Source organism: Amphiura filiformis, chromosome 5 (genome assembly GCF_039555335.1).
Source record: "Amphiura filiformis chromosome 5, Afil_fr2py, whole genome shotgun sequence".
Classification (NCBI taxonomy): Eukaryota; Metazoa; Echinodermata; class Ophiuroidea; order Amphilepidida; family Amphiuridae; genus Amphiura; species Amphiura filiformis.
The window spans coordinates 51,753,380-51,770,862 of record NC_092632.1 but is presented as its reverse complement, the minus strand read 5'-3'; the positions used below and the strand labels follow the sequence as shown (position 1 = coordinate 51,770,862).

At 35.8% G+C, this 17,483-nt stretch overlaps 1 protein-coding gene across 1 annotated transcript in view; it reads right to left on the bottom strand.

The window, feature by feature from the left end:
- Positions 1 to 1,398: 1,398 nt before the first annotated feature.
- LOC140153335 (uncharacterized) overlaps positions 1,399 to 17,483 on the bottom strand; it is a 55,973-nt gene continuing 39,888 nt past the window's right edge. Inside the window, exons 6-9 of the mRNA XM_072176062.1 lie at positions 12,842 to 13,026; positions 8,175 to 8,281; positions 5,304 to 5,448; positions 1,399 to 4,128 (exon numbers count right to left, since the gene is read on the bottom strand). Of these exons, the coding sequence (XP_072032163.1) occupies positions 1,695 to 4,128; positions 5,304 to 5,448; positions 8,175 to 8,281; positions 12,842 to 13,026 (2,871 nt within the window). The 3' untranslated portion in view covers positions 1,399 to 1,694. The remainder of the gene's footprint in view (positions 4,129 to 5,303; positions 5,449 to 8,174; positions 8,282 to 12,841; positions 13,027 to 17,483) is intronic.

The window sequence follows — 17,483 nt, the reverse complement described above, 5'->3', positions numbered from 1 at the left end:
TATTTGAAGGGTTAGGCCTATAATGCCCAGAAAATCTATGAAAGGTCGTCTACAGTGATGATTGTCCATCGCATGGCAATGTTCCTTTTGAAAAAGGAATTTCTAAACTGGCCATATGTCATCCAAGAAGTGGACTTCCATCACTTGGGGATGATGTGGCCACAGTGAAGAAAGTGGAGGATCTTATGTTGAAAAGGTTATGCGCTTACCGCCCATCTAGCACCACCTAGAAAGTAGACATACTTATGAGACCATTTTTGGACCATAATGTACATAAGGACCAGTGATTACACTGACAAATTTTCATTGATATAACTCCTTCACTTTTGGGTGATTTCAAAAACTTTTTGATACCCCTCGTATAGCCTATATCCTAGCAGGTAAGTCACCCTTCATGCATCTAGCATCATGTCTCATCACATTCACACAAGACCACATTGTTCTCATTGTGGTGATTTTTGAGAAATTGACTGTCAGAGCCCTGTTGGAACTTGCAAAATATGTATAGCCTACATTTGGGTATCTCAAGACATTACAAAACCAACCAGAACAATTTTGTGCAATATATTTCTCATACTAAATGTAGTTTGATTTAATACATTGTGAGTAACTTTTGCCACAAGTTATTACATCAAACTATAAAGTACTCCCAGATACTCACAACATTGTGCTCAGGAAATGGATTAAATTTCACACAAATTTAAAACTGTACTTCCATGTAATTGTATCATCTTGCTTTCTCTGAAACTGAAAAATTCCATTTAGTTTTGGAGTATCTATACTCCTGTTTTAAAGTAATAATAATCAGTAATCAACCATTCTTTGGACAAATCTCAAGCAAAATTTCCTTTTACAAAATTCACGTACTTAACAAGTCCAGTCCTTGATTACACAGAACCGCTGATTGGATGCTCATGCAATGTACCAATCATCACTATTAGAGAACCCAGTCAGCAAATGATGACAACAAGCGGGTACTCTTGGTAGAAGGAATTTTGCTTGAGATATTTAACTATGCCAATTCATGTTAAATGCAACAATAATATGCACATGGCAATTCATGCATGAATTTCAATTACGTATTCATTCCAATAAGCGCCCATGCCCCAATAAGCGCTCACCCAGGGTATTTTCAATTTGCTAAAGGGTACCATTAATGTTGAAGTGACAGATAGATGTCGATACTGTGAAATAGCTGCAGGACTACACAAGTCCTGCGTAAACTTGCAATACATTTTCTGTATCAGAAAAGCTACTAGAACATCTCAAGACCCTTTTATAACATAATGTAAATTCATCTCTAAAAACGCCCAGCTCATGAAAAAATTAGGTAAAAAAATAAGCGCCCACCCAAAATGACCCTGGCGCTTATTGGAATGAATCTGTAATAGAAGGTACAGATTTTCACTAGCTTTCCTTCAATTAAAAATGTTACACACCATTGATAGAACCCACATCAGCTGAAGGGACATCATGGTTTGAGCATTATTAATTGAAAGTTGAAGTGGGGGATTTTGTGTACATTTTCTATGGCAAGTGTAGTTCTATTGTCACACTATACCAAGTATAATGGGATTGTCCTTTCAGCTGCTGTAAACATACATTTGCAAATTCACAACTAAACAGAAATTTACAGAGAAAAACGAAATAGACCATTGTCTGCTGATAATCGTTAATATATATACACAACTTTACTATTGAGCATGAGGAGTCCACTGTGGGGATGAAGCAGCCCAGCTTGTTGTTGTCATCATGGTGGGACTTGTTGCCAGAGACAATTGTGGCGATGGACTGAGTGGCGTATTCGCTCGCTGTTGAGGTGGTTGCTGCATCAAAGCTTGCTGTAAAAGTAGTGGCTGACCGACAGTTCCAGCCCGAACTTGCTGTTGTTGATGCCCTAGTTGAGCTGCTGCAACCTGCTGTTGCTGCTGCATTTGCTGTAGTTCCTGCTGCTGACTCTGCTGTAATAAAAGCTGCTGTTTAATTTGTTGCTGGTGCAATTTCTGCTGGTGCAACTTTTGAATATCAGCTGCTGAGATATTGGGTATAGGGAAATTCAACTGCTCTTGTTGCTTGCCGTTGTTTCCGTTCACTGCTAACGATTGTCCCTCTGACAAACTATGTGCAAACGCAAGCTGCTGTTGCTGGCTTCCAAGTATTGTTTGTTGTGGCATTGAATTCTGTTGCATTTGCACTTGCTGTAATTTTCTCTTCATTTCCATTTCTGTCTGGAGGCGCTTCCTCTCTAACAGCTGCTCTTGAAACTTTTGCTCCTGAAGTTTTTGCTGTGTCATTTGCTGCTGTAACAGTTTCTCTTGCTGATGTTTCTGTTCTTCAATCAGCATCAATCGTTGCTGTTCCTGCTGCTGCAGTAATGTCAAATCATCTTGATTCAACATGTTGTTGTTGATACTTGAATTGTCCGGCTCTTGCATGCTGCTAGCATTCATGTCTTGTAAGAAGGCATCAAAACTATCAACAAAATTCTCCTGTTGAATACCATTCACACTAGTGTGCGGCACTGTTGTTGTTGCCGAACATGGTGGGCTGCTAACAGAGGCTTGTGCAGCCACTGGATTGGCTTCAGCCCCTGTCAACAAGGCATGTAATAATGGAGTCCTTTCTTGTTGTTGCTTCTGATCGTCTTGGATATCTAATCTCGATATTCTCTCTGTGACATTTGCAGGATCTTGTACAGGAGGAAAAAGTGGTTGGTGTGATTCCCCGTCAATTCTATTGGCGAGAGAAATAACTGGTATGGGAAATTTGTTGCCATTTTGTCCCATAGACAAGCTACTCGGTTTGGGTGTATTAGTCCTTGATATTGGTGTCACTGGTGTGACAGGTTCAGTTTGGGTATGTGGCACAGGTGATTGGGATGATATCACATGGTAATGGCTATCACCTTCTTTATAAGCTGACGAGGTAGCAATATCTTCTAGTTCACATAAACTTACTCCCGGCGCTACACTAGGTTGGCGTATCACAGTGTTTTCAAAACTCTGAACTAAATCCAGGTTACCTGCCAAAGAATTCACAATATCTGATGACGTTTGATCCATCACACTGCGACAAAAATCTAGCGAAAAATCCGCTATGTCATCAGGCAAAACCGAATCACCAGTTGAAGATGGTGGCTCTATCCTGGTGACAGACATACTAAACATGGTGCGGTTAGCTGGGGTAACATTACTTTCTGAAGCCGCAACCTCATTACACACTTTAGAATTAAGTAAACCTGCCAGAATTCCACTTGGTAACAGGTTTTCTGATTTCCCACCTGGAGTTTTCGGGTCTGTCTCATCGTCTACACTCGTATGGGCAGCTGGACTATCAAGACATATGCTGGCATTACTAGGACTACCTAGGAGCTGGCTAAGATTATCTGGGCTATTCACAGAAAACAGATACTTCTGCGAGTCCAAAACACACGCGTCATCCACCAGTTGGTCTTCCGTATCGTTTTTTGTGAGCTCCAGCAAATCTTTAAAGAGGTTTTCATCCTCTTCCTGAGCACTAGGTAATTGTTGCTTACTATCATCATCATTGACCAAAGCAGGAGGTGAATCTGAAGTATATGAATCAGTGGATGGCGATCCATTTTCATCTTCACTTATCGGAGAATAAGGAAGATTTGCTCCAGAAGCAACTGATAAGCTTGACGATAGCATGATGGAACTACTATCCTTAGCACCATCCTCCTCTGCTTTCCCACTTGTATCATTAGAGCTACTATTTGGCCCTGATGATGATGTGTCTGTGGTATCCATAGCTTCAACACCACCGTACAAATACGGCTTCAAATTGTCTGTCTGAAGCAATTTGGCAAAACTGATGGTCTCCTCCTTAGGTTGCGGTTTTAAGATCGGTTCATTTTTCCGAACAGGTTCTGGAATGAATTGACACACGTCTATAGGTTCTTCTGTGACCTCCATTTTGACCTCTGGTTCTTCACTGCCAGCAGATGATGCTGGGGAATTTGACATAGTATCTTGACAACTTGTAGCACTTGCAGGACTGGACACACTGCTCCCTGCACTGTGGTTGCCATCTTTTCCTAGAGAGCAGATGGTAACGCCTGCTTTTTGCATCTGTTCCAGTAGGAGATGCCTTTCTCCTTCATCATTCCTATGTAATAAAAAGAGAAGATAAGACACTAAGTATGGTGCCAATGTCATCTTATATTATATGATACACATAGCAAGGAGTCAATTATTTCTGTCCTGTCCCTCTTAAAAAAGGTAATGAGAGAGTGTTGGAAATGCGCATCTGTTATAAAGACCTTCACTCATTAATTATTTTGACAATCTGGTGTAAACACAATTCATTTGTACAACAGAAACTGTATTAAAGGTCCGTAACCCGATCGAGAGCATCACCCCCCCCCCCTCACACACACCCCGATTTTTCTCATTTTTGATGAGATTTTGGTATCATTTAATAGATCATAATTTTCTCATTCCTATCCTGAAATTTCACACTCCAAGTTCATGCATTTCTGGAAAAATTGTGAAAAAACAAGCTATTTGTGATTACCACAATTTGAACGGAAGTTCGGCTGGGTATGTTATGATATATACTTTTCGATTTCCTCACTGAATACTGTAGAGTTGATAGCTTAGTCGATACAGCATTAGACTATCATGCAGGAATCCCGGGTTCAACTCCCGGTGTTACAGGTTTGATTTTCTTTTTCTATCCATTTTGAATCCAAATTTCCATTGTTTTTTGCCTGGCAGTATGTGTGCGCATCATATTTTGTTCAAGGCTTGTGTTTTTAAAACTACTGCCACATCACAATAGAGGCCTTGCATGTGACGTATCATCCCGTAAATATGGCGGACTACTCAAATGCATTCAACAAAAGCATGATTGCAATCTACCGTGACAGTCGTCTCACACACATAACCCTGCACTACCATGACTACGATCAAATAGGTTGATGACAACATTTGACTGCACTCCGCCATAACTTCGGTGAAGGACACCGGCTCAAATCCTTTGTTTGGAGCCAATCGATAATTTCATGCAGGGCCTCTATAAGGCTATTGAGCAGTGTAGTGGTTGTATGGGTTTCACTCATGCATATTGATATACATGTCCCTTGCCTTTGTTGATAAACATTGAGGTCAACTCATCTATACTTTGCCTAATTTCTTTAACACACAAAATAAAGACCAGTCAGCTCAGCTAATAGAGCTCTTAACGTGGGTCTACTTTTCGGCATAGTGGTAAATGCCTAACACTTCCTGCCTATTATGAGCTGATCAAACTAGTCAAGATACTGTCTTACATCAACTTACCCTACTACATAATTCATGCAGACTACATACTGAGCCACATTGTTGGTGTTATAGATAATTGTAGCTTTTGTTTGCATCCAAACCCAGTCACCATTTTTACCCATAAAACGGTAATATTTGCTCATACTGCTTCCTTTCTGAATCACTGCAAAGGAAAAATTCAAGGCAAAGTTTAGAAACAATTTTACAATGCTAAAATACAACCTGAAACAGTAGCAACTGACATGCAGGGGAACTTCAGATAGATCTAAAAAGAAGTGTACACAACCAAGGAAAATAAATCTCAAAAACTGTTCAATTACTACAACATTCAAAATTTAAGTTAAATTTTGTCTTTTTGTTAAAGTTTTGAATGTTCTTATAGTTATTAAAAAATTAAACGGTTTTTAACAATTTTACATTAGAATGAAAAGCTTAAGTAATCCAATTCAACAAGCATTTCAATTTGCAATGCATTGTGGGACAGCTTTGGTACTGTTGAACTCTGACCTTTGCAGAATATTGCACTAATATTTCTTCATTTTTGTTGTCATAATGCTATCATTAAAAATAATTTGATTTATTTTAATTTTAGTTAAGCATTTCAGGCCATCTGATGATCTGGTGGCAAAAGGTTGTTGACCTGTGACAAGGTGGTGTTGCCAGAGGTCGTGGATCTTGAGTCGAACTTCTTAGGAATGTTCTTGATGACAGAATTGTAAGCCCCCGCCAAGTTACTGACAGTATCTAAATTAGCTACATGTATTTGAATGGGGCTTAAACTTCGTCAGTACTGCTGTTTTCTTTGTTTTTTGCCAAATTTGTCATTTCAAAAATACCAAATGACAATTTGAATGACTTATCCTCCACTTTTAAGCAATTTATAAACAAATATAATTTTTTTACACTTGCCCTGGGATCACTGAATGGGTCTTTAATTCATAGATTTGAAATAAAATATATGCTTAATCGTTACACGTCATTGTTACATTGAATTTCTTTACTTATATTATGTCTACTTTACTACCGTACAGGTATTTGTTGCTAAGCAACACCCTTGCATTTTGTATTTTTTTACATGAATTCACATACCCCAAGAGGGTCAATGAATAAAAATACTGAAACTGAACTTTGAATGACCTTATTGGGTGATAAGAAAAACAACTTATAAACCAAATAATTAATAATAATGCCATCAATGATACATAACACAGAGACAATAATAGATATACCAGCAAGAAACAACAATCCTTTAACAATACCAGAAAATTCTACAGGTAAGTTTCAATTGAAAAAGTGACCTACTCTACAGTACACTGATGCATAAAACACAACACAGGGATTTGATTTGGGTCAGTACTTCACCATTGCTGCAAACTTATCACTATCTATGTGTGAAAATCATTGAATTCAAAAATTCTAATATGCCAGGCTTATGAAACCCATTATACAAATTACTAAATTAGGTCTTTGAGCGCTGTAGTGATTAAGGCAAGTCAGAGCCTTCAGGCCATTACTTTTCTAGTTTTGGTAATTTTGCTTCAATATTAACTCTCTTCACACGGATGTCGACTGCAGACGACAAAAAAAAAAAAAAATTTAGAAATTCAAAAATTTCAGAAATGTAAATTTTCATGACCATATTTGGAATCAGCATGAAAAATGCATTAAAATGAGTACAAACAAGCCTAGTATTGATTCAGTAGATCTTAAGATAGCTCTTGATATTTTGAGAAAATATTTCAAAACTTCAACTTTTTCCGTTGAAGCGCATGGCTAGCATGCAGAGCATTAAACACAATTTATTTGTGCAGGGTAATACACTGCTCTGATAGGAAATGTGCCAAGGAAGCCACTGGTCACATTTATATTTCTGTATGTATTGCAGTTATGACAAATATAACAAAACAAAAGTTGCCGTTCTTTTTCTCTCCCAGGAAAAATCATGCACATGGGGGAAAATAAAACCCAGTTGCCTTGTGATCTCACGTGATTGTACCCATACCTTTCCCTGTGAGCTTTGTTTTTCTCAATATTTGCACACTAACAGCGCTAGCTCAGGTACTGCTCCGACAAGCCTTAATGCTTAAAATTTAAAAATTTAATGAATTACACAATTAAAAAAGGGTAAACTTTTCAAAGTTTAGCTCTACCTCAAGTGTGGTCATGCTCAAAGTTTATGAATTTCATTGACGTAAAAAACTGAAGAGAACCGTCCAAGTCGAGCAGTATCATTGAGCCACACTCAATAATATCCTGCATTCATATAATTATGTTAATCCAGGGATGCCATTTAAAACAATATCCTACTTAAAATTAAAGGCCTAATCAGCAATTTGCTCATATGGAAAATCATTAAATTTTTGTGCACCTTTATTAGTAGCACAGATGAGCTAACATGGCCTGCTAGTAGTGCACAAAAAGTAACCAAACATTAAAACAAAAGCCATTTCTTAGGACATTAAAACTAAATTACAAAATAAAGTAGTCGATATGGAGAATTTTGTTCTGTGTATTTTGATACCTCATTTGGTACGATACAACTTTATTTTTCTAAGTTATGGCAATCTGAATGAAAAAAAGAGAGCATTTCAGAAGTGACAAAAATTTACAGTGACTTTTCCCTTGCAGTACACAGATATTGAACACAGCGGAGCCTGGAAACATCTACATTTGTCACTTTTGAAACTCAAACTTTTGTTATTCAAATGCATAGCTTTTTGGAATAAAACATGCCAAATAAGGTATCAAAGTACACAGAACAAAATTCTCCATCAATCGACTTTATTTTGCAATTTAGTTTCAGTATCTTAAAGTTTTAATCTTTAATCCTTTAAGTGTTCAGATACTTTTTGTGTGCACTATTAATATTCATTCCTCATAACAACTTACAATTTGAGTGACAGTCGCTGACTTTGGGGGCATCTATCGGGTTGTGAAACTGATATGCTGTTTTCCCAAGCAGTTCATGTGGTTCATATCCAATCAAGGTGATGATTCTAAATACAAATAGATTGAAAGAAAATAATATCATTTGAAGAAAATAATATCAATAAGTTTACATTAACAGCAAATATCAATCAACCAAAATAATGAACCAATTAAGGCCTCATTGTATGATCATTTTAAATGAATTTGCTTTTTTTGTTTTTTTCAAACCTGATTTGTAATACTGAATTAAAAATGTCCCAAGCCAGGAGTTACGCAGCCAAGATATTAAAAGGGCATTTCGTGATCCACAGCCTCATCCCCCCACTTTTCTTAAAAAAAGTTGTGATTTTTATATCACTGGAAACCTCTGGCTAAATAATGTTTATGTACAAAATATTTCTTGCAGATTAATTCATTTAGCAAAGATATTGTGAAATTTGAATTTCGTTCTGGTGCACCAGAACGAAATTACAACGCATTGTCTATGGAGCAGTGTAATACACATAATCATGCATAACTCATGAACATAAAATCGGAATCAACTGAAATTTTGGGAATAGGTTTTTTCGTGGATATCTAATGAAAAATGACATAAATAGAGGATGCTAGGATCTTAAATACTCCTTTAAGTGATGTTTCTTTCATTTAACCTCATAATGTTAGTAGAAAATTTTCCTGATAGTGGTTACTATTATAGAGTTTGGCAAAGAATACCAAAATTAACATTTAACTGAAATTATATATTTTGGCTTTTATGAGCTATGTAGTAACTTACAAGCATCAACTATTTATGCCTATAACCAAGATATAATAACATAATTTGCATGCTAAAATTGTATCAAGTCTGTGTGACTGCTTTAGTAAAAAACATGCAAAACACTGGTGTTTTCACTGTTTTCTAACCTTTTCCTCCAAAAAACTGGCCAAATTTGAAAGTACCATATTCATTATAAATTATATCTATTTCTTCTGTCTTTTAATCCTACAAATAAATAATTTTGCAAACCCATGAAATTATCAAACTATGTGATAGACCTCCTTCCAGGAAATCGTTGGTCCCATATTTCTTCCCTCCTTTGCATACCTACGTGTAATACATGTACTATTTTTTAAGCAAGATAAATAACATAATTTGCATGCTCAAATTGTACCAAGTCTGTGTGCCTGCTTTTGTAAAAAAAAAAAACACCATAAAATATTGGTGTTTTCACTGTTTTGTAACTTTTTTCCCCAAACACTGACCAAATTTGTAAGTACCATGTAGTTATTATAAATTATTTCTATTTCTTCTGTCTTTTAATCAAATAAATAATTATCAAACTATGTGGTGGACCTCCTTCCAGGAAGTTGTTGGTCCCATATATCTTCCCTCCTTTGCATACCTACGTGTAAAACATGGTATGGAGTCTGATGGTTTCTCTACCAACTGTGCTAGTAATACACCTGATGACCTTAAATCTTTTATTTTAGATCATCAAATCAAACATACAAATGTTAGAACAATTAGCAACAAAATTGTTCATTTTTATCTTTCAAGTCACTCAACTTCGTGGAAAATTTGGCACTTAGTTGAGTTCGCAGTCCGTAAGGGATAGGATAGCAACGTTGGCATAGTATTTTTTGTAGGACATGGGTGGCGCACATCAGACATATCAAATTGTATTCTGAATACGACGAATGTCCTTCTGATATCAAGTAATTTTGATTTTCTGAAATTCATGACACATGTATAATACAAATGTGATGGCAAATTATTAAAAATTCATATTTCTGACATTTAACATTCTACGAAGGAAACTTAAATTGATTTCAGAAGGACATTCCTCATATTCAGAATGCAATTGGTGTGTCTGATGTACTCTCAGGTCCCATCAAAAATACTGTGCAAACGTTGCTATCCGCTTCCTTAAGAATGTTACATTATACTTTTGTTTACAATTACATTTCCAAAGAGATTTTGTTCCAAAAACTAAATATTCCATGCAATACTAGTACAATAACAAGGAAAGTATTTTTTAGACATACAGTAGATGTTTGTGCCCACTCATTTATTTTTTGTTTAATTTTGAAACCGCCTTTTCTCCCAAATGGTGCTGATATTCAACAACAACTAGAATTCACATCTCATTTTTGCATATATCTTCATACACTGGTGAGATAAGAGCTATTTTTAGGATACAGGTAGTTATTTATTTTTTGCTCAAATGGTGTCTCTTCAACATCCCTCAGGTAAATCATAAGTATGGTGCTTCTGCATCACAATACATTTATATATACTTTCCAAGGGAAGTGGCTAACCCATCCAGGGGCCATTTCACAGAGCTTTTATTACCACCACCTCTTTAAATAGTGGATACAAAAATAGTTTTTTAAATGCTGGGAAAAATGACATCAGGACAAGATTGACAAATAGTTGCAATGGCACATTTGTTCTAATTTTGACAGATTTTAGCATTGAAATACCCATTTTCATTGCTGGAGATATTGGATGTTGCACATTGCATATTGCAATGTAGCTGAAAAGAGAAAAAATTTGAAAAATATGTGGGTTTCTTTTATTTTGTCCCTTCTCATTTTTTGCTGCACTGCATTACAAAAAACATTTTGCACTTAGGTTTTAAAAGTAAATTAAACAAACTGTTTTGTTTCTTTAGCCTTAAAGCATTTAGTCAAAAGAAGGGCTAATTAACCATGGATATTCATTCATCTTTCCTGCACAATCTGAACTGCAAATTACATCCATTGAATGCCAGCGGTTATTCTGAGTAAGCCGTAATTCAAGATTGCAAAAGTCTAATTTTTGCGAGAATTAACAGGATTTGTCACTCCAAAATCGTCCAAAATCGTAGACACTACAAAATATATTGGACAGGATATAAGTCTTAAAAATACTTTTTGGAATGGACAACAAATCCGTCCAATTATATTATTACAATGTTTTTAGAATCTCACTTGAACCTGAACAAGTTATAAACTGTAACCTAGAAAATTGTGTAAAGCCTGCAGCACTGCATGTCTAGCTGAAGAGCTCTCTCTGCCCATTAAGTCAAAGCAAGAAATTTGAACAACACATCCAAAAATAGCTGAATCTGTTTATTTCTAAATCTAGTTTGCATTAGTTTGTACAGTTTACCCTGGGAGTTCACCATTGGCTAATGTCATTGATGGGTTATTCCAGTTAAAATCCACACACCCATTGTCCAACAGGGTTGTTGATTTTTTTGATTTAAAATTTTTTTTTTTTAAATCAGATTTTTTTTTGATTTAAATCGGATTTTTTTTATTTAAATCGATTTTTTTGATTTTTTTAATTTCAAGAACTGCTAAGTTCAAAAGAGACCAGTGGAATGCTAAACATATGCACAATACTATCAGGTATTTACAAAAATTCAAAACGTGTTTTTACATGTGAAAATTTCAAAGAAAAATTTGGCAAAAATCATGAGGAAAAACCTGTTGAATTCGGCACCTTGGAGATGAATTTTTAACAAAAGATAAAGTGACATCATAAAGGTATTTTGATTGTATCCAAAGGTTGTAGAAACATCAGGAATGATGTAAAACAGTCAAATTAAGAAAGAAATTAAGTTATATTTATCAAAAATGGTAAAAAATGAAAAAAGTTGGTTAAAATCAGTGATTTAAAAAAAAAATCAAGTTATTTAAATCGCGATTTAAATCACTGATTTAAATCAAACAAACCCTGTGTAAATGTCTAAGACTACCAGATTGTAGCGTATGTTCAATCCAGGTACGTGGAGAATGTTGCCAGTTTTTTTGTTTAGATTCAGCTGGTTCAAAATGATTGAAATCTACAAAATGCGGTTGAATTTGACCAAACATGACCTCGAATAAGAGAAATGTTGTTTGCAATTCCTAAATCTTTCCTTTTCCTTCCTTTTTCCTCCAAATTTTTCCTATCCTTCATTTTCACACAGATCCTGGAAAGGAAGTGATTTTCATCAATAGTGCTTGAAATTCCTCTTTGCAGCATGAAAATTTTGGAATTTGACTAGAACCATCATCTTTCTGGCATGCAACTTTCACGGAATTGACACATTTTCGTAACAGCCTATAGGAATAAGAAATCATTGCGAGCATGAACATTTTGTAAATCCATGTCACTCTCAAAAAGAAAAAAATCGATCTCATCTCCAGCCTTAGTTCATTAACCTCCATTCAATATCATAGCTTAAATGTTGACCTCAAGTTGGTGAGTGTGACCTTTTGTACCCAATGAATTCAAAGGTTATGTGGATGTGCACTCTAAACACACATGTTAATAATATACAGATAACACTTGTTTTAACACTTTAACATGTTTACATCTGTGCTCTATAAAAAGAAAAGGAGGCATTTCTAATGATTAACACTATAACATGTTTATAGGTGTATTTTCAACAAACAATATTAACATGTTAATTATATCAGCAATATTAACATGTTGGAGCATTAATAATAATAAGTGGTAAAAATGCTCCTGTAAATGTGTTGTGGTGTTAATCGAAAGCAGCACCTCCTATACTTTAGCATGTAGAGATATAAATGTGTTTAAGTGTTGAAAAAGTTTTATCCATATATTAACACTAGTATTTAGAGTGTATACATGATACATGTGCATATCTCACCTTGGGTCACAGAAAGTAAAGCTCATATCAAGACCATGTCTACTCATGAACATGTTACCATCCATTCGGATCTCTAGAATTGGTTGTGGTTGGATGGGTCGGCATAGGCACACTAAACCTTCCACCATGTAGCCCTTCTGATTGGCAGATTTCTTCAGTTTGAGACGCCCTGAGAAATTCACCACCTGGCAAAAAATAATGAATACAAAAAAGAAACCAAGTTGATGAAAAGTGACGTTAGAAAATGTAGGTCTACTAGTGATGATGTTGAATACATACAATGATTTGCCATCTGTAATGTTTTTGTTGTTGTTGACCACATAGACATCTTACTCTGTCCTCCACTGCTGTATTCGACCTGATTAACGCACCTACCCTAATAAAGGCCCCTACAAATTTTTTGAGGAGAAACTGTCTGGGCACCCTTTTTGTTCTATGTATGTACAGGTGTACAACTCGATTGCATCAAATTAGGCATGGGAACGTTAAACACATGTACCGTTAAATGCACGCATGATCTGTTAAACGTTTAGCAATTGTGGTAAACGTGTAACACGCAAGTCATTTTCAACCTTCAATTTTCCATTTTTCAATGCTTATTAACAGTTGAAAGTAACAAAATCTGAAGACGACCTGAATACACTGTACATGAAACTTACTCAAAACATTCATTATTTAACACTAATATGTTGAAATAATGCATAGTTTCTGACATGTTTGGGCTGTTGACTTCGCAAATTTTACCTATGTACGGCGCCATTGATAATAACATATTCTGTTAGAAATTACGGTTTTGTGAGGTGCACCGCACCTATCGTATATTCATGAAATCTTGCCGCTAGACGGGGCTGGATCCATGTGTGTAAATATGTTAAATGCACGCATCACTGATGCGTTAAACGTTTAGGAAAATAAACGGATTAACCCATCCCTACATCCAATGTCTGAATAAAAATAGCTACTAGTTTAGGACTATGAGTTTGACTTCATAATCTGAATTTGGAATGTAAATGCATGTGAATTCCCATCAACTTGTATTCAAGTCATAAATTTAAAAGCACCCTGAAAAATGACAGAGTTAAGCCCCTCGGGCGCTAATGAGGTTGAATATGGTACTAGACTTGTTATCGATTGTCGTATTTTCGTCGATTTGGCCCTAAATCCGACATTTCAAAAGAAATTTTCCTTTTTCGACACTTTACGACACTCATCAAAAAAGACAAAAATGAAATTTCCATGCTATTTTGTCCAAATAAGCTTACCGACGACGGTATACAAAAATTACACCCCGAAGTTGACCCGAACCCGGATCAGAAAGTGTGCTTACACCAGAAGTCGGTGATCGTAATTCATATTGGTGTGATTTTAAGCTTATCTATCAACTTTTTTAGCATTTTTTTCTCATTACGAGTTTCGACACATGTTGATTGTCGTAATTTTTTCCCCGACACAGTGTTGAATTGGAAATCATGTGTCGATAACAGGTCTATATGCTACTCTTTCTTCATGTCTTCTATTGTATTATAAACTTCTATATTTTCTTTGCAATCTCTAACATCAATCAATTATACAATGAAATTCAACTTGACATTAAAAATTCTATTCATTTCCTGTATTTGACATTTGAAGTGAAAATTAATTATACAACAGTCTCTATCAGATAAAGAACAGCACTTGTTCGCATTTTGAGAGCTTGCACAGCGTAAGCAAGGAAGCAGTGTTGATTGGACGATTAAAGCGTCTGACAATCATAACAACAAACTGGTGATTAAAAGCTCTGCATCAAAAGCGTTGGTCGAAGCAGAGCCGCATTCTTGAAGGGAACACAAAGCTCTGAATATGTCGCTCATTAACAAGGTTCTCATGTCAATCAGAGTTACAAATGTAAGACTGTCCTACTTCTCTGGAAGCTAGTGTAGTTAGTTACCTCTATTTCAGCATCAAAGCTACATGTAGCACAAGCATTGATGACTTAGCAAGTATGACCATCAAAGATTTTAAAATATACATGGGATACCATGACCGGATGACCCATCCCATCACTTTACAGCAGGCACGTACGCAGGATGGGGCGGAAGGGGCACGAAAGGGAGAAAAAGAGAAGAGAAAAGTCAAATAAATGCCCCCGGTTAAATGCACGCATCAGTGGTAATTGAGTAGGTGCATGCATAATGTACGGTTGGGTCGATCGTGAGTATAGTAATTAATAGGCCTATGAGGCCTGTGATTATTTTGGGCATTGATTGAAGGTGGATTCTCGGCCCAAAGGCCAAATTACTGCGGGCCTGCTGATATGCAGCCGGCCTATCACATTTTGCCATCAATCCATGCATGCTTTAGGAGGCCTAATCGTATGTAACTCCAGACCTAACGTCAGGCATCTAGCCAAAGAATTTGTCTTCTTTTTCTTATTTTTTCATATAAAATCATTTTTAAGTCTTTGTTTTTAGGTAAATTCAGCTAGGACTTGTGCTCATCAGGGTCAAAATTAACAAAACTGTTAACTGCTATCGTACTACTCCTACTTCTATCATCAACTTGTAGTACATTGCCAGTGAATTATAAATGCTGACCATGTCATGTTTTATTGATAGCAGGAAACATTTGTCCTCAAGACCCTGGATGTTGAGCATCTCAGTTTATCCAAACAAGAACATAGTGCAGATCTACTGAATTGTCAGTATTAACAAGATGTCCACCCCATGCAAGTTCAGTTAGGCCAAAAAAAAATAAAATAAACATGTTTCACGTCCCCTCCCGCTTCCTTTTTTGAGGTTTCTTCAATTATATTTTATTTTTTGAAATTCAGTTATAACTTTTCAAAATATATGATCTAGGAAGTAGACTAGAGATGCTTTCTAATATACAAGAAACACTTTTGGAAGGTTTTGGTGATCATTAGAGGGGGTCTATATAACCTCTCAGAACAACATGAATAAAAAGAGGCCTTCTCCTTTTTCCAGGCATTATTGTGTATGCTAAAAGAGGTTTAAGTATGGGTATTTACACAGATTTTGTGATAAAAAATAAAAAGCCCCTCCTCCTCCTTTTTTTCAAAAATCCGGACATGAAACATGTTTTTTATTTTACTCTGTGTTTATTCGTAAGCTAGTGGATCAAGATTCAAGCTGTACCGATTTTTTTAGGATATACAGCTACTGGTTAGTATGAGGATACTTGAAGCATACAGGAAGTCCATGCAGTATATAGTTTGGGGGCATATTCAAGGCATATCCATTTAAGCTTGGAACTGCTGATGAAACATTGGATGCACTATACTGTCACATGTATTGAATAAAAAATCAACATGTTTTTACTTGAAAAGATAACTCGATCCTGTATCAGGTAGTTCCGCTTGCAGCTAGTCTACATGACTGCACATGCTGCATCAAAATTATGTTTGTATAAATAATATTCAAATATATTCAATCAAAGGCTAGTCAAAGCTTAAACAGACATCATGGCATGTGCGATTTATCATTATGATTTTCCAGCATTTCTAAAGCAAAATGGATCTGACTGATTAAAAATTATAGAAGCCTGCATTACTTACTATTATTAGCCCAAGTAAAAAATAAAACATGTTTCTCATCCCCTCCCACTTCCTTTTTTTGAGGCTGCTTCAATTTTTTTTTAAATTCAGTTATAAGTTGATTATTATAACTTTTGAAAAAGGTGTCTATGAAGTTGATATACTTCATATAGCCTTACTGAAACTGAAACAGTTCGGGAAGCTTTTTGTGATCGAAGGGGGCATACCTACCAGGATAATAAAATAAGCAAGGCCTCGGATCCTCCCTTTTTCAGGCATTATTTCATACGCTAAATACAGGGCCTATTTATAGCATTACACTATTTTTCGAATAAAAAATAAAAAGCCCCTCATCTTCCTTTTTTTGAAAACCAGGACAAGAAACATGTTTTTATTTTTAATTGGGCTTAATTTGAGCCATTTACCCTGTGAAATCCAAGCTTAAATTTTTAACAAGGGAATTCTAAACAGTACTCTTAATTTTTCTTTTTTGTAGTTAAGTACAAACATACAGTGTGTTATATCACAGAGAGCATTTGCACTCATATTTGTTACCTTATTAAACAAAAATCTGACCTGTATTTAATAATTGTAGTTTGGTAGTATACAAATATTACAATACACATGGCTACATGCCAAATTATGTAAGTGTGATATATCAGTACACTTTGTAATAACAAATATCAGGTGCATTGAGGGTAAACAATATGCCGACAGCAGCTCTCAACAACACGTCTAGATTTGTGTGTTTGTGCGCACTATAGGGCAGTGAATACATTAACTACAACTCAAAGTGGTGAATATAATTCATGGCAACAAGGATTGCTATTCATGGCAACTCGGATTGCTACTTTGACCGGCACGTTAAACGAAACTGCTTTTTGTGAATATCCTTCTTGCATAACCATACTAAGAGCTGTGCTGTGACTACCTTACGTAACCGTAGAGCTGTGCTGTGACTACCTTACATAATCGTGAGAGCTCTGTGACTACCTTATATAAGGTAGAAACATGGAGGACAAGAAGCCTGCATACTAATCAATACTGAACTCACTTACATAACACAATAATCTCATTTAATTCTTGCAACTTGAATGCGTAATTTAACTG